At 42.5% G+C, this 22724-nt stretch overlaps 1 protein-coding gene across 1 annotated transcript; it reads right to left on the bottom strand.

Annotated features, from left to right (window-relative positions):
- EZH1 (enhancer of zeste 1 polycomb repressive complex 2 subunit) lies at positions 1 to 21757 on the bottom strand. The gene is made up of 19 exons (XM_007957744.2): positions 21638 to 21757; positions 21375 to 21503; positions 19373 to 19492; positions 17995 to 18115; positions 16290 to 16466; positions 15319 to 15421; positions 14504 to 14667; positions 14073 to 14164; positions 7651 to 7831; positions 7192 to 7388; positions 5732 to 5823; positions 4717 to 4757; positions 4096 to 4221; positions 2875 to 3053; positions 2039 to 2134; positions 1545 to 1626; positions 841 to 921; positions 345 to 429; positions 1 to 61 (listed from the first exon to the last, which is right to left on the bottom strand). The coding sequence occupies exons 1-19, from the start codon at positions 21752 to 21754 to the stop codon at positions 1 to 3; spliced, it is 2244 nt and encodes a 747-aa protein (XP_007955935.2). The 5' UTR covers positions 21755 to 21757.
- Between the last annotated feature and the right edge of the window lie 967 nt (positions 21758 to 22724).

The raw sequence follows: 22724 nt of genomic DNA, 5'->3' as shown, positions 1-22724 counted from the left end.
TTAAAGGACATCGGTTTCCCTCTCAATCCCCACGTACTTGAGGGCATCAGCTTGGCTGTACCTGTCCCAGAGCAGGGAGGAGGAACAAGGTTACTACCAAGGCTTTGTTATTGAAAAGATGGAGTCTCCTCCCATTTCACTTCCCCTCCCGCTCCCTAACAGCTGTTTACAATGCAACCACTTCTGAGGTGAGACTGTGGAGACCTGCACAAAGAAACTGTCTTGACCACTGTGGGACCTTCGCCTTCATTCTTACCTCCCACTTTAAAGCCCCCACATCAGTTCTGACAGCCACCCCTTTTGGCCCTAGAGCCATCTCCCTAGAAAGCTACTGGCTGCCTCACCTGTAGTCAAAGAAGAGCTCTTCACCAGCCTGAATTGCCCTCTTGGCAAAGATCCCAATCCGATGATCTCCATTCACCATGACCACTGTAAAGAGAAGAAACTCAAGGCTACATCCCTAGTCAACTCCAAGCCAGTCCCTCTGGCTCCTCAGTAGGAGTCTGGGCTGATTTTCTCCAAATTCCCAGCAGAAACAAACACAAATGAAGTAGAATTAGAAAATAATTAGAAGGCAGCTGCCCCTCTGCCTTTAGATGTGTTCTTCAGCTAGTGATACGGTGAAAGGACTATCTTTAAAAAGACTCATGTTTGTGGAAAAAGTGTTTATCACATACTCGGTTAAAAAAGCACATTATAAAACCGAGAGAGAGAGAGAGGACTAAAAAGCTTTCAGATATTAATCATGATTATCTTTAAACAAAAAATATCTCAGCTCTGAAAAAAGCTGAACAATGAAGAGAAGTCCACCCCCACCCCCCAAGATCACTGGGAACTCACCTTTGGCGTAACAGTTGGGGTTCACAGAATGGTTTGCAAATCGAATTTTGTTGCCTTTCCGGGTAGCATCCACTACAAAATCTGTATAGGGTAAATCAAAGACCAAGAGCTTATCAGGCAACCCCCACTGCTTCTTTAGCCTGAATTTAAACTCAATTCCCAGTAACAGAAGCAATTTAGCCTGAGGGTGATTCTGAAGACTAATGTGCTAACAGGAGCCAGCCAAAGTCTGCAGCATGAGAATCCAGTCGTGGGTGGGAACATCCCACTTTGAGGCCTGCTCTGCTCAACTATGGGTCTCCTCTTCCTTCCCACCCGGCATGGAGATTCCTGAGGTGCCTGTGTTCAGTGCTCCTACTGCATACACACCCCAACATGGAAGGTCTCCCAAAGGAAGTGAACCGGGGGGCCATGTGGTATCTCTGAGCCCTACTTCACCACCTTGCTTTCTGTTGGAAGGCATTCTGGTGGCACAGTGCCTAAGGCATTTAGCTACTAATCCGAAGGTTGGCAGTTCAAACCTACTAGCTGCTCAGCAGAAGGAAGACAGGGCAATCTCCTTCCTTAAAGATTTATTTCCTTGGAAACCCAATGAGGGTTGCTATGAAGATTCCAGGCTGATCTGAACCAGGACTGCAGCAGGAGCAATTTGGTAGAAAGACATGCCCATGACCACCTTGTGACGAGAGAACAGGACTCCATACCATTGTTGAGGTTGAAGAGGAAGCTGGACATGTATTTGTCATAGACCTTCCCTCGCCGATCAGCCTCATCCTGAGAGATGAGCTGGACAGACAGACAAGGATAAACAGAGGTATCAGGCTGTCTGCATGGGACATGGCACCCACCTCCAGAAAGGACTGAGGGGCAGTGGCACATATAGGGGCACAGTGGGTAACATGATGAGATTCCTAAGAGTTTGAGCTCAGGTTATTTTGTTCCACTTCCCACCCAGACTGACCAGTACTGAGACTAAAGAGAGCTCCGCACCCTCCTTGTATGGGCTGAGTTGTCAGAGTTGATGAACAGTGGTTTGTTTCAGGCTTGCAAAGAGTTCTGTGGGATCCCCCAGAGAGGCCACATGAGAACTCGGCTGAGTTATTTAGAGATGAATTTACAGCAGCCTGGCCCACAGAAATCAAGGTTTCTCATCAGCATCTCCCACAGTACGAATGTGGGCCAAACCCATAGCACTCACCTCACCACAATATTCAGAAATGAATTCGTTCTTCTGCACGGACTCTTTAATGAAGGTGCCCCATCCGGCCACATCTGAGGGGGCCAGTAGCAGGTGCTGGGGAAGAGGGAGCCAGACCTCAGACTACAAAGCCTGTGAGGGAGGGGGGTATGTGCTGCATATACACGTGTGTGGGGTGGGGGTAGGAGCAGGGTGGAAAGAACTAGTAACTGTTAAGAGGATCTGAAAACAGAAAAAGGTCGAAGTCATTCTGTTCTGATGAAAGGAAAAAAAAAGGGAGGCGGAGAAAGGAAACATGACCCCCCCTTCTCTAGACCCAAGGGCCTCCTGGAGTTGAGTCTACTGGAATTCACTGCAATCTGTGAAGTATAAACAGGCAACACCAACATTGTTCCACTTCCCTGCTTCTGTCTGGCCAGTTCAGGGGGGTAGTGGCTTTGTAGTATCTATCAAGAGCTAACTTCTCACAGGACAGATAACTTTTATTAACGCAGAACATGTGTCTTTTAGGATCTACCAAGCACTCTCAAGTACAAAAGGAGTCCTGGTGGCAAAGCGGTTAAGTGCTTGGCTGCTAACTGAAAGGTTGGCTGTTACAACCCACCAGCTGCTCCATGGCAGAAAGATGAGGCAGTCTACTTCCGTAGAGATTACAGCCTTGGAAACCCTATGGCACAGTTCTTTCCTATCCTACAGGGTCGCTATGACTGAGAATTGACTTCACGGCATTAGGTTTTTGGTTTGGTTGCACAAAGCCTCTAAAAAACCCGTGGAAAGGTAGGGTGCTGGGGACGACCCCTTGGTTTCTACTTCATCATCTGAGCCAGGGCCCTCACCTTCTTGAGGCCACGCTGGATGCTGCAGTTTTTACAGGAAACCACCTTGCAGTCCCAGTGCTCTGAGGCCCCACAGGTGAGACACAGGTCAGGGTCACACTCTCGCACTGCCAGATAGCAAGGACACTGCTTGGTGTTGCACTGGGTCTTACAGCGGCAGCCAGGGAAGCGATTCTGACCTGGGTGGGAAGACTAGTAAGGTAAGAAAGAGAAGCAGGCTAAGATAGGCCTCGCACTTGACTCAGGGGCAGCAGGGAAGTAAATGTTACATGTTTAGGGATGTCTGGCAAAATAGGAGAGAAGCTCCCTTCCTGATCATGACATATTCAGGTTTTCTCCCTGAAGAAAATGGAGAGTTTCCCAACATTCATGCCTGTGTCTCCCAGAAAGCAGGCTTGACTATTGGGAAAATGTATTTCCAAGAGATTCCCCCAAAATGTTCTTCCCTCTTCCTTGGGGGAATGTAGAATTCAAGTGGACAGTGCCCTAGACAAAATGAAATCAGTGCTCTCCACTGGTAAACTCTCACCATCAAAACAAGTATCATTTTGAGAACAGAATATATCCGCTCTATACCAACCCTCCTCCACCCACTGCCTTTCCCAGCACAAGCACCTCTTTGCTGTGGCTAAGATTGGTATCTGCTACGGGTTATGAAGAATTTACACAACTGCCTGGGCATCAAGTTCTGCAAGCCCCAGGGGTGCCACCGAACTGCCCAGCCTTCAGTGGGGAAGGGCATGGTGAGAGAAGTGAAAGAGAAGAACTTTAGCCTCTACCTTCTATGGACATCTCGACTCCTGTCCTACCTGTTACGAAAACCCCAGACACTGAACTAAAATAGACACATAGAGAACTGTAACCTAAAATTTTCAGTAAATTTTTTTTTTCCCAACGGGACATCCTAAAAAGGGAGACTACCACTTCATTTAAGGAGAAAGATTCCCATGTGTCTTAATTTTGCCCTGACAGGCAAAGTTGGGGAGAACAGCTCACTTCTATTGCTTTTAGAACTTTAAACTTAAGGGTTTTGTTTGTTTTATGACTCTTCTAGATCTTAAGTACCTTGTTCTCTTTGTAAGATACCTAAAATATAGCAAAGAAAATATGAGAAGGCCAATAGCAGCAAAAAAAAAAAGGCAGGAGAATAGAGGGAAACCTGGGAAGCTTTGAGGCCAACTGGTCTGGGAAACCGTAGGGGAAATGTGGAAGAACTCTTACAGTCTGGGTTACACTGGCAGAACTTCTCACAGAAATTCTGAGTCATGATGCAAGGGCAGGTGCTGTCACAGGGCCGGTCTGGGTGGTCGCAGGGCTGGTAGTTGTACACTTGTGTAGAAGAGTTATCTAGGAGAGAGCAGGGCAGACAGGGCAGTGCTGCAAACATGCTCACTAACTGCCTCCCCTCTCAAGTGTCCATCTGCCCTGATTCAGAGGAGGCCGATTCTAACTGTAATCTTGGACACGTATTTTAGCACCAAAATGAGAAGAAATCATACAAGATGGTTATTCATAGGCTACACTGGGGTTGCTTTTTGTGTGCGGGGAGAGTGTGGAGATGGTCTGGGACTAAGGGGCAGCTATTCTAAACATTAAACAGGGTCAAGAACGTGGTAAATGGCACGCTGTAAAAGGCAGAGACCACAAAGCCCCAAGTTCTGCCTCTTGAAAGGTCTTCTCAGCTGCAGTGAGAGGCTGAGCTCTTCTCAGCTACTGCACAGCAATCTGCAGGCGGCGGAAGTAGCTCCGGGTCAGCAAGTGCAGCTGCAGGTGGGGCAGTAAGATGGCCACAAGGGTGAGACCTCATACTGAACCACTGAAGAACTGCCTGGTGAAACGTACCTTTCTTCAGCTGAATTTTCCTACAGTGTGCAGCCCACAACCTGAAAAAGAAAAGGGATGGGTCTGGGTCACAGCCCTCAGGAGCTCTGCAGATGTGGGCAAATGACAATGTGATCTGCTGTGAGGGACTGAGGTTTGATGACTGGGGTGTATCTCCCCAAATCCCTTAAAAGGAGGCCACTACTCTGGAAGTAGTGTCCCTACACAGAAGCTACTGCCGAATTTCCTGAATCCAGTTGGCCTGTGATTCAAGATTCCAACCTAAGCAGTAAATATCCACCCCCCTACTATCAAACAAAGAACAAACATACAGAAACCACAAAAGCTGTATGTGCGTTACAACGCTGTTGCTTCATTCTCTCTCCCTCTTGGTGGAGGCAGAGCTGTGAAGGACTTTCAAGGTGAGGAGGTAGGAAGTCTTTTCACCAAACTGCTCTGAGTGAAGGAAACTGAGAGGCAGACGTAACAGGGACTTCCATCTATACCGAGAATTAGCATCAGCTCCTTCCTTTCATAGACTATGTACTTATTAGGGAACCAAACCAGGCAAAGTGCCAAACTTTTTACAAAACTTTCAACCCTAACAAAAAGCAAGCTAGAAGACAGTGTTATTATGCAACTTAGAAAAACAATACAAGTGCCAAAAAAAGCAAAGGAAAAAATTCTGGCTAGAGTTGAGAAGAGGGTATGGTGATAGCTAACCACTCAACAGGGAAAAAGGGATGGTCCCCTGGGTGAGCCTGTGAGGTCAGCCCACATGTTGGCTAGGAGCTTAAATGGAAAACCAGTTATCTCCTCGTCCACAGCATATGTGGGTGGGGAAAGGGAGGCAGTAGGGCTGGTCCAGGGCATAGACCCTCAGGGAGCACTAAGAACTCTGGCTGTGTAATGCTAAATGGATGGACATCACATAGCTTTGTGCAACAGTTAAAAGGGAGGCAGATGGGAAGTCCAAAGGGGGAGTAAGAGCACAAGAAACTGCCTGGTCACAAAACGTCCTTTGTCCGACCCTTGCCTGTGCTTTCTTTTCTTCTTCTGCGAGGGGTTCATGAGCTCATCTGTTGGCAGCTTCAGGATAAGCGATTCTTTGACTGCAAACTGAAAGACCTGGAAGAGAAATCCAACAGGACCTATCATTCCTTCTCAAGTGGGGTGGTCAGCTATGTGACAGCAGCCAGGTACTAACTAGGCTTGAACAGAGCTGGAGAGCTCACAGGCAGCTACCCTTGGCCATTTCTCAGTTAGGGACAGACTGGCATTGGAATATTACATCACTGGCTCTGAAGATAATTCTTAAGCATTTATCCTGACTTGGGAAGGGACAAATACCAAGTACAGTAACATGTCCCTGGTCAGCAGCTTTTATCTATTGCTCTTTATACCAACCCCATCCATGAGCTGACTGCCCGACTCTTACCAACAGGATTTGTCTCTTAGGAAAAGCAACTTTGTATACCTTGTGTAACTGAGTTTAAGCCATGATATGGCCACCATCTAACTCTTTCTACTCTGAGCACTAGCTCCCTCTGTTGGTACGAAGATGTCAGAGCCACTTGACTATTCCTGTAGGTCAGCATCTCAGGAAGGCAGGTTCCCCTTCAGTGTGGTTCCTCCGTTATAGCACTAGTTTTTAGCTTTTTTCTTTTTGGTTCTAGGCCTCTAGAGATTCTGTGAAAACTATAAATTGTCGTCTCAGGAAAATACACACGCATAAATTTGCATATAAATCCCATGAACTTTTAGGTTAAGAATGCACGCGTGAGGGAAACAGGTATGAGCTCCAAAATGAAAGCAAAGGCACCTTGGTTCTATTACTTGTTCTAAACACAGGAACCAAGAAAAAGCCACTGAGACTCCTCTAGAACTCAGAGTTACGTGAGCATGGCCCAAGCTCTGGTATCCCTTTCTCACTGTACACCTGTTCCAAGTTCCTGTCTTTTCCTGCTTCCACTGAATCAGTGGCTGCTATGAAACTGTGTTTCTAGTGATGGTATGAGTAAGAACCAGCAGGTGGGCCCAGCCACTGGGAGTGGTAATTAGAAAATCTACTGATAGAAAAATTGGAGAATAAAGCAATCAAGGAGATTGATGGGGGAGCAGCAACTGCTGAAGTAATAGCAGGAGTGTTCTAGAGTAGAAGACTGACAGAAAGACCTGGAGGTCCCTTCTAGAAAGAAAGGCAAGAACAACAACAAGAACAGGAAGCTTAAAGAGTGCAGAAATATCCAGAATAGTTAGCTAGGAGCCAGCGGCAGAAACTAGAATTCAGTGATGAGGAGAGCAGCTCCTCAAGCCTTGCTAAACCTGGTATCGGCAGGAGGCCCTGGGTTTGTGGAACCCACTTCATGGCCCAGAAGCACAGACTCACAAGGGACTGGAGCTAAAACCACTTCTCTCCAGACATGCAGCCTTATAAGATGGTAAAGGGATAGCTCAACTGATGGAGGGCCCACGCTGTTTCGTTTTAGACAGTACCTGCTTGCATGTCTTGGTCCCCAGAAGCCTGGCTATCGAACAGAAGTTGTTGAAGTAGGTACCATGGAAGACTCGAAAAAGAGACTCTTCAGCCCCAGTCCATTCCACAGGCTCCAAGGGTGCTTCCACTACACAGAGCTGAGGCGGGGCTGGACTTGCCTTCTGTTTTGTGGGAGTCTGACAGCGAGAGTTAGCCTCTAGGAGAAGTAAGAGAAACAGAAGAAGATAGAACGTAATTGTCATTAATAGTTTGACAAAGACTCAGAAATACTTCAATCTACTTTAAAAGACAGAATAGTTAGAACAAAATTACTCCCTGTTTCTACTGCTTACAGGCAAACCTGTGGAAAGAATTAGCAATTTTAAAAAGGTAGTGATGTGAACTATTGGGCAGTGTTCCTGGGACTACCAGAGTCTTTAGGTGGAAAGGAAAGAATGGTGATTTTCGGTTCACTGTACCTGAAGAACTGGAGGCCCAGTCATTGCCTGTATCCCTGTCACTGTCCCCTTCCTTAGTCTCAGCCACAGCAGAAGCAGAAGAATTAGAGCAGGAAGCACTGACCATGTGGTGCCGTCGCCGGCGACGACCAGAGCACTTGGAGCGAGGGTTGTGGAGCATGGCGTACTCCTTTGCTCCTTCCTGCAACAGACACATTACAGATGGGAAACAGGAACAGGCCCAGCATCACCTTATTGATTCCATCATCACAAACCTTCATCTTCCTCAACATCTTGGCTTCAGTGCAATGATAATGTCTTTTTTTCTCCTTTCTGTATCTTCTTTAAAAATCTTCTAAAACTTACACATTTACTTACAAATGTACCTCTGGTTACAAAAGTTGTTGTTGTTAAGTGCCGTCGAGTCGTTTCTGACTCATAGCAACCCCATGCACAGCAGAACGAAACACTGCCCGATCCCGTGCCAGCCCCACAATCCCTGCTATACTTGAGCCCATCATTGCAGCCACCGTATCAATCCATCTCCTTGAAGGCCTCCCCCTCTTTCGTCGACCCTCCACCCTACCAAGCATGACATCCTTCTCCAGGGAATGATCCCTTCTTACAACATGACCAAAATAGGTGAGACGAAATCTGGCCATTCTTGCTTCCAAGGAGCATTCTGGCTGCACTTCCTCCAGGGCAGATCTGTTAGTTCTTTTAGCAGTCCACGGTACTTTCAGCAAGTAAGATCTTACTGAAGATAATTCAGAAACATTTGCAGCAGTATATTGATAAAGAACTTCCAGACGTTCAAGCCGGATTCAGAAGAGGACGTGGAACAAGGGATATCATAGCTGTTGTCAGATGGATCTTGGCTCAAGGAAGGGAATACCAGAAAGATGTTTACTTGTGTTTTATTGACTATGCAAAGGCATTTGATTGTGTGGATCATGACAAATTATGGATAACACTGAGAAGAATGGGAATTCCGGAGCACTTGATTGTACTCATGAGGAATCTGTACCTTGACCAGGAAGCTGTCGTTTGAACAGAACAAGGGGACACTACATGGTTTAAAATCAAGAAGGGAGTGCGTCAGGGTTGTATTCTTTCTCCACACTTATTCAATCTATATGCTGAGCAAATAATCCGAGAAGCTGGACTATATGAAGAAAAACGTGGTATCAGGATTGGAGGAAGAATCATTAACAACCTGAGATATGCAGACGATACAACTTTGCTTGCTGAAAGTGAGGATGACTTAAGGCACCTACTGAGGAAGGTTGAAGAATACAGTCTGCAGTATGGATTACATCTCAACATAAAGAAAACAAAAATCTTCACAACTGGACCAATGAACAGCATCGCAATAAATGGAGAGAAGATTGAGGTTGTCAAGGAATTCACATTGCTTGGTTCTACAATCGATGCCAACGGAAGCAGCAGTCAGGACATTAGACGACGTGTAGCATTGGGAAAGTCAACTGCGAAGGAACTGTTTCAAGTGCTGAGGAGCAAGGACATCTCCTTGAGGACTAAGGTGCGCCTGACACAAGCCATGATATTTCCAGTCGCCTGGTATGCATGTGAGAGCTGGACAATGAATAAGGAAGACTGAAGAAGAGTTGATGCTTTTGAGTTGTGGTGCTGGCGAAGAATGCTGGTTACAAAAGAGCTGTCTTATAATCTTTAAAAAGATATACTCTATGCATCTTCAACTTCTAAGTGAGTTGTATCTAAAACTCATTTGCATGTTAGCTGTTTAGAATTTGAGAACACATTTTCTTACAGATGAAAGAATGCAGTCTAGAGAGGGGAAGGGACTGATTTGCTCAAGGGTATATAGTTAATTATTTCAGAGTGGGGATCAGAAATTAGGGCTCCTGTTCACCAGGCCACTGTTCTTCACACTCTACCATACTGCTTTTAGTTCAGTAATAAATGTAATCTCTGAATTTGTACAATATTATTACTTAAACAACATGCCAGTATATGAAACTCAGAAGAATACTGAATACTGTTTCATTATTTTATAGTTATTACAGCTATGGTCCTGTTATTTATGTATTAAGTAACTGTATCATTCAACCTGATATCTATCTTCTCACTAGACTTGGTGCCCAATGACTTCCAGCTGTTTTTGGTAACTAAGCCCACTTGTAAAAGATAAAGGTTTACTATCACAAAGGATATCCAGAATGATATACTGTAGGTAATAAAGAGCATTGAGAAGATGAAGTTTCAAAATTCATTGACATTGAGTCTGGAAGTATGTGTTTACGATGCATTACAAATTATGCAGCATCACTTATACAACATTCTTACTGGAAACATTTAACATCAATATGACTAAGCCTCCAAAGATGATTTCAAGCTCATGGGCAACAGGGGAGTGCGCAGAGAGTTAAATGACACTAAAAAAAAAAAAAAAAGACAAATGCAGAATGTGGAACATTTTACAAGACAACCAACCTGAACTTTTCAAAAAGGAGGGGGGAAAAAAAAGGTGCTGGGATTTTCCGAGATTAAAGAAAACTAGAATGCTATATTAACCAAATATGATTCATGACTAGATAATATTGTTGAAAAAAAGCATCTATTCTTAGAACAACTGAAAAAACTTCAATATAGAATGTACGTCTCATTGTTAGGTCAGTTCCAACTCACAGTGACCCTATGGACAACAGAATGAAACACTGCCCGATCCTGTACCATCCACACAATTGTTGCTACGTTTGAGCCCATTGTTGCAGCCTGTGCATCAATCCATCTCATTGGGGTCTTCCTCTTTTTTTACTGGCTCTCTACTTCATCAAGCATCATGTCCTTCTCCAGAGTCCCTCCTGGTAACATGTCCAAATTACACTTCTAAGAAGCATTCTGGCTGTACTTTGCCCAAGACAGATTTGTTCATTCTTCCAGCAGTCCATGGTATATTTGGTGTTCTTCACCAACACTATGACTCAAATGCATCAATTCTTCTTTGGTCTTCCTTTTCCATCGTCAGGATTTCACATGCATACAAGGTGACTGAAAATACCATGACTTAGGTCAGGCCTTGGCTCAGTCCTCAAAATGACATCTTTGCTTTTTAATACTTTAAAGAGGTTTTTTTGCAGCAGATTTGTCCAATACAGTATGTCATTTGATTTCCTGACTCCTGCGTCCATGGGCATTGATTGTGGATCCAAGTAAAATGAAATCCTTAACAATGTCAACATTTTCTGTTTATCATTACGCTGCTTATACCAGATGATATGTGAAACGTTTGTTAATTTTCTTAGGTGTAATAATTTGGTTATGTAAGAGAACATCTTTATTTTTAAGAGGCACATACCAAAATATTTAGCAAACAAGTATCACAATGTCTGCAATTTATTTTCAATTGGCTCAGCAGGATACACATAACAGACATATGGATAAAGCGAATATGGAAAAATGTTATTAATTGAAGAAGACAGTATCTTTCAACTCCTCTGGATGACTGAAACATTTATATTTCAATTGAACATTTATGTTCTTAATAAAAAGTCAGAGAAAAAGAGTCAAGCATATTTGAATATCTACTCATGACAAAGTAATAAAAGAAAAACTGTATACATATCTGTTTTAAAAAAAAAACGTATTTTGGGCATTGGTGGCATCTTTCTAATATATGTCCAGGGTCCCAGGATGAGTACTATGAGAAGGACAACACTCTTTAGAGTTATATAAATACTGGTATGCTGACCTAATAAGACGTAATTTAAAAAAAGCAAAGCAAAGCATGGAGGAATAAAAAAAAGTATGAACTGTGGAGTGACCAGGGTTTGACTTTCATCTTTGCCATACCACTGACTGTAAATGGTGCAAGATACGCAACTTTCATATACACAGTTTCTCCACCTTGGGACCCTGTTATAAGATGGAAATAAGATAATGAATGTTGTTGTTAGGTGCCGTTGAGTCGTTTCTGACTCATAGCGACCCCATGCACAGCAGAATGAAACACTGCCCGATCCCGTGCCAGCTCCACAATCCCTGCCATACTTGAGCCCATCATCGCAGTCACCGTGTCAATCCATCTCGTTGAAGGCCTCCCCCTCTTTCGTCGAACCTCTACCCTACCAAGCATGACATCCTTCTCCAAGGAGTGGTCCCTTCTGACAACATGACCAAAATAGGTGAGATGAAGTCTGGCCATTCTCGCTTCCAAGGAGCATTTTGGGTACACTTCCTCCAGGACAGATCTGTTAGTTCTTTTAGCAGTTCATGGTACGTACTTTCAGCATTCTTCACCAACACCACAATTCAAAAGCATCAACTCTTCTTCGGTCTTCCTTATTCATTGTCCAGCTCTCACATGCATACAAGGCGACTGAAAATATCATGGCTTGTGTCAGGCACACCTTAGTCCTCAAGGAGACATCCTTGCTCCTCAGCACTTGAAACAGTTCCTTCACGGTTGACTTTCCCAATGCTACATGTCGGGGAAGGTTGGGCAATCTACTTCCCTAGTGATACTGCCTTGGAAACCCAAGGAGGGGCCGCTATGAGTCGGGTCCAACTCGATGGCACATAACAACAACAACAAACACGTCATCTAATGTCCTGACTGCTGCTTCCATTGGCATCGAATGTAGAACCAAGCAAAGTAAATGCTTTGACAACCTCAATCTTCTCTCCATTTATTGTGATGCTGCTCACTGGTCCAGTTGTGAAGGTTTTTGTTTTCTTTATATTGAGACATAATCCATACTTCAGACTGTATTCTTCAATCTTCATCAATAAGTGCCTCAAGTCATCCTCACTTTCAGCAAGCAAAGTTCTATCGTCTTCGTATCTCAGGTTGTTAATGATTCTTCCTCCAATCCTGATGCCACGTTTTTCTTCGTATAGTCCAGCTTCTCAGATTATTTGCTCAGCATATAGATTGAATAAGTATGGGGAAAGGATACAACCCTGACACACTTCCTTCCTGATTTTAAACCATGAGGTGTCCCCTTGTTCCGTTCGAACGACAGCCTCCTGGTCAAGGTACAGGTTCCTCATGAGTACAATCAAGTGTTCGGGAATTCCCATTCTTCTCAATGTTATTCATAATTTGTCATGATCCACACAATCAAATGCCTTTGCATAGTCAATAAAACACAAGTAAACATCTTTCTGGTATTCTTTGCCTTGAGCCAAGATCCATCTGACAACAGCTGTGATATCCCTTGTTCCATGTCCTCTTCTGAATCCAGGTAAGGGTGGTAGGAGAAGTTTCCAACAGGGAGACAAACTTGTCTGTCAGTTTGTCCTACCGTGCTGATGTGAGTTTTGAGGCTGAGCCACTGGTGTTTCAAACCCAGCAGGATGCACATGGTGCACAGGTATCAGCCCAGCTTACAAAGTGAGACAGACTAGGAAGAAGGAGGAGGCCATCCACTTCTCAAAGAATTGGCCAGGGAAAACCTTATGAATAGACAGATAATGAATGGTAAGGGCCTAACACAATACTTGGCACATAGAAGGGAGTCAATACAAGTTAAGGAAAGAGTAAATTAGGTAAACTCATTCTTTTGCTCTTATCATATAGCCCATTCTCCAGATGTATATCCAACAGCACTCCTTACCATCTTTCCTTCTATTATCCCACAAAAGATGACCTCACAGGTACTTGGCTGTATAATCTAATTTTACTTTCCCACTGTTGTTGAGTCGGATCTGACTCACAGCGACCTTTCCTTGGGTTTCCGAGGCAGTATCACTACGGAAGTAGATTGCCCAACCTTCCTTCCGAGGAGGCTGGTGGGTTTGAACTGCCACACTTCTGGTTAGCAGTCAAATGCCTTAGGCACTATGCCACCAGAAGTCCCTTGGTGGTAGAAATTTTATCAAGGTATTTTTATTCTTTATCTTAGCTTCAACTTATTATATAGAAAGCAAAATAGTTCTTTGGCAAGTCTAACTGATCCATTCCCTTCTAGCTCTCAGTGAACTGCCTCTTCCCAGGTAGCCAGAATTTATGCTGCCTCATAAGGTCTGTCCATCAGGGATGGTCCATCTGGTTGGTTACATCACAAGAAGACACCAGTGCTTTTGTGTTATTCCCCTAGTAATGAACGTATAGTGAAAGACCTCAAAGACAATGGAGTGAGTGCACAGCACACTCACACAATCTGCTCCAGTTCTAATAATATCTCATGCTCTAAAATATCTACATATAAGATGTTATTTAGAGCAGAAAGCCTTTAGTGATCTTCAACTTTCATTCCAAAGGACTAACTTAACTGTCCCACTGCTCAGTGTCTGAGGAGCTCCTTAAGAGTAGAAGCCATATTTTATTTTATTTATCTGTGATCCCCAGAGTGCTATACTGACTCTCTTGGCTTGTGTTCCTGGGGGCAGAGAGCCTCAGGACCATTTCCTGAGCAATTTTCAAGAGTTAACAATGCTAGAACAGCTCAAGAACGTACCAGCAAAAGGAAGCATTCTGTCCCACATGGTTCTGGTTCAATCTTGATTTCTTTGTTCTTCCGTTTGTATACATTAGGGGTGGCATGAAAAGCTGGAAAACACAAACTGTCCTGTTTCCAGTGGTCCTTCCACTCATTGGAGTGGGGAGGAACAAGGCTGGATTAGGTAGCTACTGTAGAAGCTAAAATTTGACATAAATAGCCACCATCAGGGCACACATAATTTAGTCACTTCTGAAATCAACACAATCCTTCCAAAGCTAGGAGGTAGTGAGGGGCAGTGACAATGGGACAAGTGAAAACAGAACTGGCCTTTTGTAAAACCATCATCTGACCAGAAGCTAGTCTATGATGAACTAGAATTGAGGGGAGGAAATGGTGGCTGGGTCTGGAAAAGAGGAGAGCATTTCAAACATAGGAGCCCCACTCACGATGAAGGAAGCAGTCGTATTTAAAGCAGCGCCGGCAAAAAAGCGTGTGGAAGGAGTGCAGAGACTGCTCCCGCTGCACAGACTTGGCATTGGGGCCATCGATGTTGGGTGTACACTGTGGAGGAAGTGCATTGGGGTCTGACATCTCCGTTAGCTCTCGATACCTATTTAAGAAAAGAGAAAAGAATTCCTTCCAAGGCAATGTCTCCAATGGGAAAATAGAGACAGAGTACTGATGGTCACCCATGTATGGTCTGTCAAGGTAAGATGGGTGTTTTTTATGGGCCTTGTTGATGAAGGACTTATGGGTAACTAAGTGGGTGCACCACTGTAACTAAGCTGGGTGTATGCCTGAAAAGGGAAAATATCTGGTAAGTGCACTGGAGTAACTCCCCAGAAAAAAATGGCAGAATAAAAGTTCTCTGCCCAAACTTACAGCAAACAATGATCCTTATCTGGGAAAGGGCATTTAGAGGTAAGCAAAACACCAAACCCACTACCATCAAATCAATTCTGACCCATAGGGACCCCCACTGGGTTTGCACGGCATAAATCATTATGGAAGTAGATTGCCTCATCTTCCTCCTGTGGAGCAGCTTGTGAGTTTGAACTGCTCACCTGGTTAGCAGCCAAATGCCTTACCCACTACACCACCAGAGCTCCTTAGAGGTAAGCAAGTAAGTACAACATAATCAGAAAAACAAGCAAATCATAATACATTTATCATAAATAAAGCTTCTTGTTAATCAAAACATAAGAGCTTGAATAAAAGTTTTATCCAAACACTCTATTCCAAGTGTGACAGCTTTGCCTACCTTTCCTTCATGTCATCTGGGACACCATTCTCAGGGAACATTGAGGCAATTGCACTGAAGATCATGTCATTTGGGAACTGTTTCTTGGAGCTTTTTTTGTTGCCTGAATCGAAGATGACAGAAAGCCCCCAAGTGATATCATCAGAGCAAACAAAGCTGCTTTCCCTTTGTCACAGCACTTTGATCAGAGATGCTAAAGCCAACCTAACCCCTGACTGCTTGGGAATACAGAGAGCTCAACGCTACCTGCACATGTCTCACATAGGGCACCAGGAAATAAGAAAGTCAGAGTTATCTACATATTAGCACTAAAATCTACAGTCCAAGTTAGACTCTGGAGATGAAAACAGGACAGACTTGAATACAAAAGCTTCCTACCATAATGTTGATACTAGAGAATAAGACTGATATTACACTGCTACAATAGGAGAGAGAACTATTTCCCTAAAAAAGATGATTTAACATAGAGTATAACTAAATAACATAACAACAACAACAATAATTAAATCCACAGTATTAATGATATAGAAGAATGTCCATGATATAAGATTAAATAAAAGGGGACATAAAATTGCATATATGGTATGATCTCAATTTCACATAAAATTAAAAAACACATGTTGATTTATATAGGTACATGTTTTAAGTCTGGAAGGAAACATACCAGAATATTAATGCTGGTTATTCCTAGTTGGGAGGATTAAAGAGTAACTTTATTTTCTTCTTTATAATTTTTCGTGCTTTCCAAACATCTTATTTATAATTAGAAACGAACAATGAATATTCTGTAAGTGCTTCTACTTTCTTCAGGTAGGTTACAGCTGTCTTACGCTACCAATGAGCATGTTTTCCTTTTAACTGGGCCAATGAGAAACATCAACACCCTTTAATAAGCAAAAAACCTTTTTTGTTCTTCTTTCTTCCCCAACCCTGCCACTTTCAAAGTGGGATGCAGAAGCAGTGCTATTTACCTTCAATAGCATGTCGTTTTCTTTTTCTTGTTACTGGCAGGTCTTCTTTGCTATCATCCTGCTTTCCATCTGAGGTGTCATTGTGCCCTTCCTCTTCCTCATCAGAATACTGATTCAGGGCATCTACCAACTCCAGGAAAACCGCATCACTAATCAAGACAGATCCAGGGATCATCTCTGAAACATAAGGATTAGTTGGGTGAGCAGTGGTCCTTCCATACTCCATTGGTCCTATTAGGAAGGTCTTCTTGTCCCAGAATCCCCAAGGTCTAGATAGGTAACATATTTCAATTGTTACATGAACAATCAGAAAATTACAATCAATTGACTGGCTCTTACATCTGCAACAGTTCAGCTGGCTAAAGTGGGTCTACTGAAATCCAGTTACAGGCTCTATTCTTACCAGGGTATTTCACTTCTGTAGCCACAAACCCTGTATTTATGGACAGAAATGTCACAAAAGTGTGCAACTCACCATGATTGGGGCAAATAAAGAATGATAAAATGAAAAGTCACTTTAATTTGCTGCTTACTGGTCAGAAGTGACTTATCTGCATCAAAAGACAGCATTTTTCCAAAAATCATACTCTACAGGGTTATACATACTACAGTTCAGAAGAAAGTCTTTGAACACCAGGGGGTGCTGTGGATCAATAATACATTTCAACAACATCACAAGTGCACACACAATTGTCTGAAGAGCAGGAGGGGTTGTCCCAAGAGTCTCTCCCCATCTTCATGCTTCTCTCACACTGACAGCCCTTTCTAGAACTATAGCTAAATCCAAATGACTTGCTTTCATTCGGATATTGGAACCAACTTCTGGGAGGTCCAGAGGATACCAGGATCAAATAAGTATGACAGAGAGGTTACACTCATTGCTATTCTCAGAAATAGGGGAGTAAGAATAAAATGGCCCTGGATGCTTTATGGAAAATTCCTAAGATCAACTTTTGTGCAATGAAATTTCTCTCTAGCCAGTAGTTACTGTATCATCCTTGTATGTCTCAACTTTTAAAATTTAACTGGAATATCTTAATATGGGAGCTCTGGTGGCATAGTGCCTGAGGCAATGGACTGCTAACCAGAAGGCTAGCAGTTCAAACCTACCAGCCACTCCTCGGAAGGAAGACTGGGCAATCTACCTCCATACTGATACTGCCTCAGAAACCCAAGGAGGGGTCGCTATGAGTTGGATCTGACTTGACTCGACAGCAGTGAGTTTGGGGTTTTTTTGATTCTTACTATAAAAATTTAACTCCCAGCCATATAATGACATTGAAATATTCTTCAAAGTGTACCCCAAGGGTAGAAGGTAAAAGCAAGATGATAAGGTACCAAATATAAGACACTACACCTACTCCTCACTTATCAACTATCTCACATTTTGCATTTATCACCATAGTAAAAAATTTACTATCTATTTCGTGCAATAACAGCATATATCTAGCAGTAACAAATGCCGAGGTAAGAGGTGAGATAAGAGTAATGCTGGCTGTGATGGTTAAGGTTATGAGTCAACTTGGCTGTGCCATGACTCTCAGTAGTTTGGCAGTTATGTAATGATATACTATAATGACGAAACCACCCTCCATTTTTGCATAATGCTGATTTTCACATAACAACCTGGTCTTTGGAACCTAACCATCTTGGTGAGGAGTGGGTGTACTCTAATGTTTTCTACCAGAAGGTCCAAGATCAATACCTTCTTCACCGTGGACTTTCCCATCATAATTATTGATCAGCTCCTCAATGAAAGTTTCATCCTCTTCCTTCACCTCATCTCCCATGTAGGGAATATTGCACAAAACTGTCTCATCTTCTACCTGCAATCAAACCAGATGTGACTCATTCCATGAAGCCACTATGCGTCTCCTCTTTCCCGTTTAATGAATTCTTTGTTAAGCCTTTTTTGCTTCTTGAGTCTCTGAAACTGCCATTGTTACAGAGTTTTCTAGATTGTAAAGACTAGTCATTTTGTTTTGCCAATGAAATCTCAAATGGAAGGCAAAACACTCCTCTTGGGGGGAAAAATCAGTTTAATTATTTGGTGATATTAGCAACAGAAAGTTAGCTTGATACAAACAACAGCATTTCCACCAACACCTAGAATCTGATACATTTATTTTCCACAATGCTTCCATTTATTTTCTTATTTTATTTGCATTAAACATCACTGTGAATAAGATATAAACATCATGTAAGTAATAGTCTAATAGTCTAAAAAGTCTTCTTTTTATAAGTACAGAGAAAGACAAATGAAAAAGAAGAGTAGAATATCTGGAACAGAAATAAGGCAACTATAAAATTTTTGGATATTCTATAAACAGACTACAACTAGCCTGTCCAATAGTAATAATTATGATTAAAACTCATGCCAATCACTCTCAATGGGAACGTAAAGTCAATTGTAGTGTGGGCTACAGATATTTTCCAGCAATAAACAATACTAAAGGATGTTTTCTCCCTTTGCAGAGAACAAAATCATTCTCAAATCCCCAAGTATCAAGTAGAATTACTACTCTGAAATTTTATTCTAAGAGATGATGCCCTTCTATAAACTTATATCCTATTCCAGTCAGTAGTACTGCTATCTGCCACAGGTGGATGAGAAGCAATGGTAGCATTTAGAAAGCATGGATTATCAGAAGCACAAACAATCTTAGTAGGGGTCAGCATAAAGTCCAGATAAAAGGACTGTGGATCCATGTGCACCTGTTATCACAGTTGCTTTCAAAGCATCTTGCCTTTAAGGGATTCAGAAAGGATTGCTTCATCAGCAGGGAGATGTCAATCTGCTTAAGCCTCAAGCATCTGATTTAAACTGCATTTAACTGTATGTTGTTACAAAACTGGCCAAGGCAGTAAGAGAAAATTGGAGTTCTGCTCAGTCTCAGTCACTCAAAAAAGAACAAGAGCCAACTTAGAAGGACACTTCAGACAGCACCAAAACTAACACAACAACTTGCAATATATATTTTTAAGTGTAAATAAGTTATAACAATGTTCTGCCCTGCGCGTCCAAGCTTTGTTAAGTACTCTGACATATGCTCTGAAGAAAATCATACAGTTTCAATACATACCATGAAGTTCTGCTGGAGAGGTGACCAGGAATACATGATGGGAACCAATGCCACTGTGTTCAGAGACCTCATTAGCATATGTTGGCTTGCGAATCCTGGGAAAATGCTCTCGATGGTACACTGAAATGTAAGCAATGACATGAAAGGAAAAGGCAAGCACATAACCCAAGAGAGAACTGTAGTTTCTTTCCAAAATGATCCCAGTAGCTTTCTAGTTCTTACAAAGTAATAAGCTTGGAGTTTTATAATCAGCTCCAAAAAGGAATCATGAGACTGTAAATTTGTGAGAAACAGGAACTGACTCTTACTCACCTTTGTATCTTCTACAGAGGAGCTCTGGTGGTACAGTTAAACTCTTGGTTGGTAACTGAAAGGTCAATGGTTTGAACCCACCAGCTGCTCCACAGGAGAAAGAGGAAGCAGTTTCCTTCGTAAAGATTACAGCCTTAGAAACCCTATGGGGCAATTCTACTCCCTCCTATAGGGTTGCTATGAGTTAGAATTGATTCAACAGCAACAGGTTTGGTTTTTGGTTTGGTATCCTCTACAGAGCCCAGGACAGTGCCTGACACTGTGACTGAATTGATTTTAATTGAATCCAAAACTGTTGGTGTCCATAATGGCAAAGGGCCTCTGAAAGTCCTAGGAGATGAAGATGAGAGAGGAAGTTTTTCTGAGGATATACACTTCAACACAGTGAACATCAACTCAGCCACATAGGTGATGGGAACAGTACAGAGGGAAGCAAAGTAGTATAGAAATTATAGCTGTATAATGTGATTTGAAGGGGTTCTGGTGGTATCTAAGGTATTTGCTTACTAAAAGTTTGGCAGTTCTAACCTACCAGCCATTCCATGAAAGGAAGATGGGACAATGTACTCCTGTAAAGATTTACCACTTCAGAAACTCCATGGGGGTCTCTATGAGTCAGAATCAACTTGATGACAGTGTTCTGTTTTTGGCTTATTTTTAATGTGCTTTGGGAGAATCTCATTCAATATACTATCTGCTTTTTATATATTAAAAATATTATCTTTTTAAGAAACCAGACTTTTTTTTTCCACCATAACAGCTATCCCATTGATCAGTATAATCCTGCCCAGTATTCAAGGTACTCCTTTCCTAATATCACAGTATACCTGGTGTGGTAGTTCGGTTTGTGTCAACTTGGCTGGGCCTAGTTGAGTGGCTGGGCAGCTGGTGGTGCAATCAACTCTATGGTGGGATCTACCACAAGCAGCTGGGTAGCTGCCTTTGGGTATGTGGTCTGCTTCCTGTATATAAGGAGAAGCCTTTGGGAATGGTCTCTAACCTATGGCACGCTTGGACCCTGCATATAGCCGTGTCATTGTTCAGCAGCCTGCCATGCTCTGCCAACCGTGGGACTTACAATGGATTGAAGTTAATGATCTGCCACGTAGTTTGGTAAGATCGGGACTGTGCCTTTTTACATGTCAACCTTGGGGCTTCTCAGCCTCAGCAGCCAGCAGCTGTCTGACTAAGAAATGCCTCTAGCTCCAGTGGGCCGGTAGCAGGAGGCAGAGCTGGACCCCAAGGTTGAGGGACTTTCAGCCAGCCCCTACAGCCTGGCCCTTTGAACTTGGACCTAAAGCCTCCAAATTGTAAGAATAAACTCCTGTTTGGTAAGGCCATCCCATTTGTGATATATTCTTGTCAGAGCGGCACTAGGGAACCAGAACACCTGGGAAGCCAAACAAGGCACAGAGAAGGTGACTCTGGAGCTGGGACACAGTACCAGGAAAGTAGGTGGTAAATGTCTAGTTTTTCTATGACAAACTCATGAGTATACTTAGAAGAATAAAAGGTGAAAAGGTTGTTCTTTGAATTACAGATGTTAATTATTCAAAATTGATTATAATAGCTATATCCATTATCCTTACTTATTATCCACACTTATAGTCTAATGAGTCAAAAAACAAACACAAAAAAAAACTTGAGGCCACGGAAGAGAACAAGGCTGAACTGAGAGCCCCAGAAGTACCTTTTTCAGAAAAGGATGCCCACTCACAGGCTTCATCAACTGAACTGGTTGGACACGAAGCTTCTTCCATTCTTCATTGAGGATCTGGGTTTTTTCTTGAACCTTTGCAAAATTTGCTACATACAGAGCCTGGCAAAGCCAAGAAAAGACTGTTACGATTTCAAAACAAAGAATTTAAAAAAAAAAAAATCCAACCACTGCACCTTGGATCAATATACTGTCACTGAAATGTACCATCTTTCACTTGGGAATTATTTTTTTACCTTTGCACCCATATTGGCCTGGAGCCGTTTAAGTTGTCGAAGTCGCATATATTCAGATTTAACTTTTCTTTTCCAATAAGTGATACATTTGGAAGTTGGGGGATTTGCTATATCCATTTTGCTGTAACCTAAGAAAGACAGAGATGAGAAACAGCATTTATTGCTGGAAATGAAGATTTCCTCAACTCAAATACGTATGATCAACTATGCCTTCACTCTTATTAAATTTATTCGTAAAAATATAAATTTAAAGGACCTAAATCTATGAGTCCAATAAAAGTTTTAATCAAAAAAAAGATTTCACATCAGCAATTCCTGGTCCAATTACCAGGAAGTTTAGCCTGTCTTCCTGTGGTAGCTCCTTTTTAACATAGCACTCATCAAGTTCTCTCCCAGATATTAGGAATTTAGAATATTTGGAATTTTGGGATCCTACTCATTACCGTAAGTGAGAGAAATGTTCAGCAACAATGATATTAACACCAAAGCGTTTCATATAAAGATACACCCAAACGACAAAACTGTACCTGCCACATTGCCTAAATCTACCCACCGCCTCGTCATAAAGGTAGATGACAACAGCATGATCCCATCTCCAAGGCAGCAGCAAGACATATGGAAATACAGCACTGCAGATCACCTTTTCTTTGGTGTTTGAATTAAGGTTCAAAGTTTAAAGAAGAATTTATTGTATTAATAAATTCTGCCTACCTCACAGGATGCAAGGTGAAAAGTCAGGTATTATGGTGTGTCTCCTCGTCTTCAGAGGAATGGCAAGACACAAAGGCAAAACAAATTTTCAGCTTTTGAAAAGAGAACAGAGTGTGGTTTTATTAAGTCAGTAGAGCATATTCAGACCCAACATCCCCAGTAAGATGCTTCCCCAGAACTAGGGAGACTTCAGAGGTCTCGGCTACCACTATTTTTACATGTAGGCCAGGTCCCAATTATCCTTGCTGCATTTAGTTACAGTCTTTCATTTTATTAGGTTCTATCATTCTAATCAAGTGTACGAATACACTCTCACAATTACCAAGAGCAGTGCTTTTCTGATCCTATTTCTAGGCTCAGCCAGTAGGTCCATCAA

The sequence above is a fragment of the Orycteropus afer genome, unplaced genomic scaffold (assembly GCF_000298275.1).
Source record: "Orycteropus afer afer isolate SDZICR_OR568_19922 unplaced genomic scaffold, OryAfe1.0 scaffold00786, whole genome shotgun sequence".
Lineage (NCBI taxonomy): Eukaryota > Metazoa > Chordata > Mammalia > Tubulidentata > Orycteropodidae > Orycteropus > Orycteropus afer.
The sequence above is the reverse complement of the archived record's forward strand: the minus strand, read 5'-3'. Positions and strand labels throughout refer to the sequence as shown.

What these genes read in the sequence shown, in the direction of transcription:
- EZH1 (XM_007957744.2), bottom strand. Translation starts at nt 21,754, where the DNA reads ATGGATATAGCAAATCCCCCAACTTCCAAATGTATCACTTATTGGAAA. An exon ending in CCAGATGACATGAAGGAAAG is followed by an intron (nt 14,668 to 15,318) that starts GTAGGCAAAGCT and finishes TTTCTTAAATAG; the next exon opens with GTATCGAGAGCTAACGGAGA. An exon ending in AAGAAGAAAAGAAAGCACAG is followed by an intron (nt 4,758 to 5,731) that starts GCAAGGGTCGGA and finishes TTTCTTTTTCAG; the next exon opens with GTTGTGGGCTGCACACTGTA.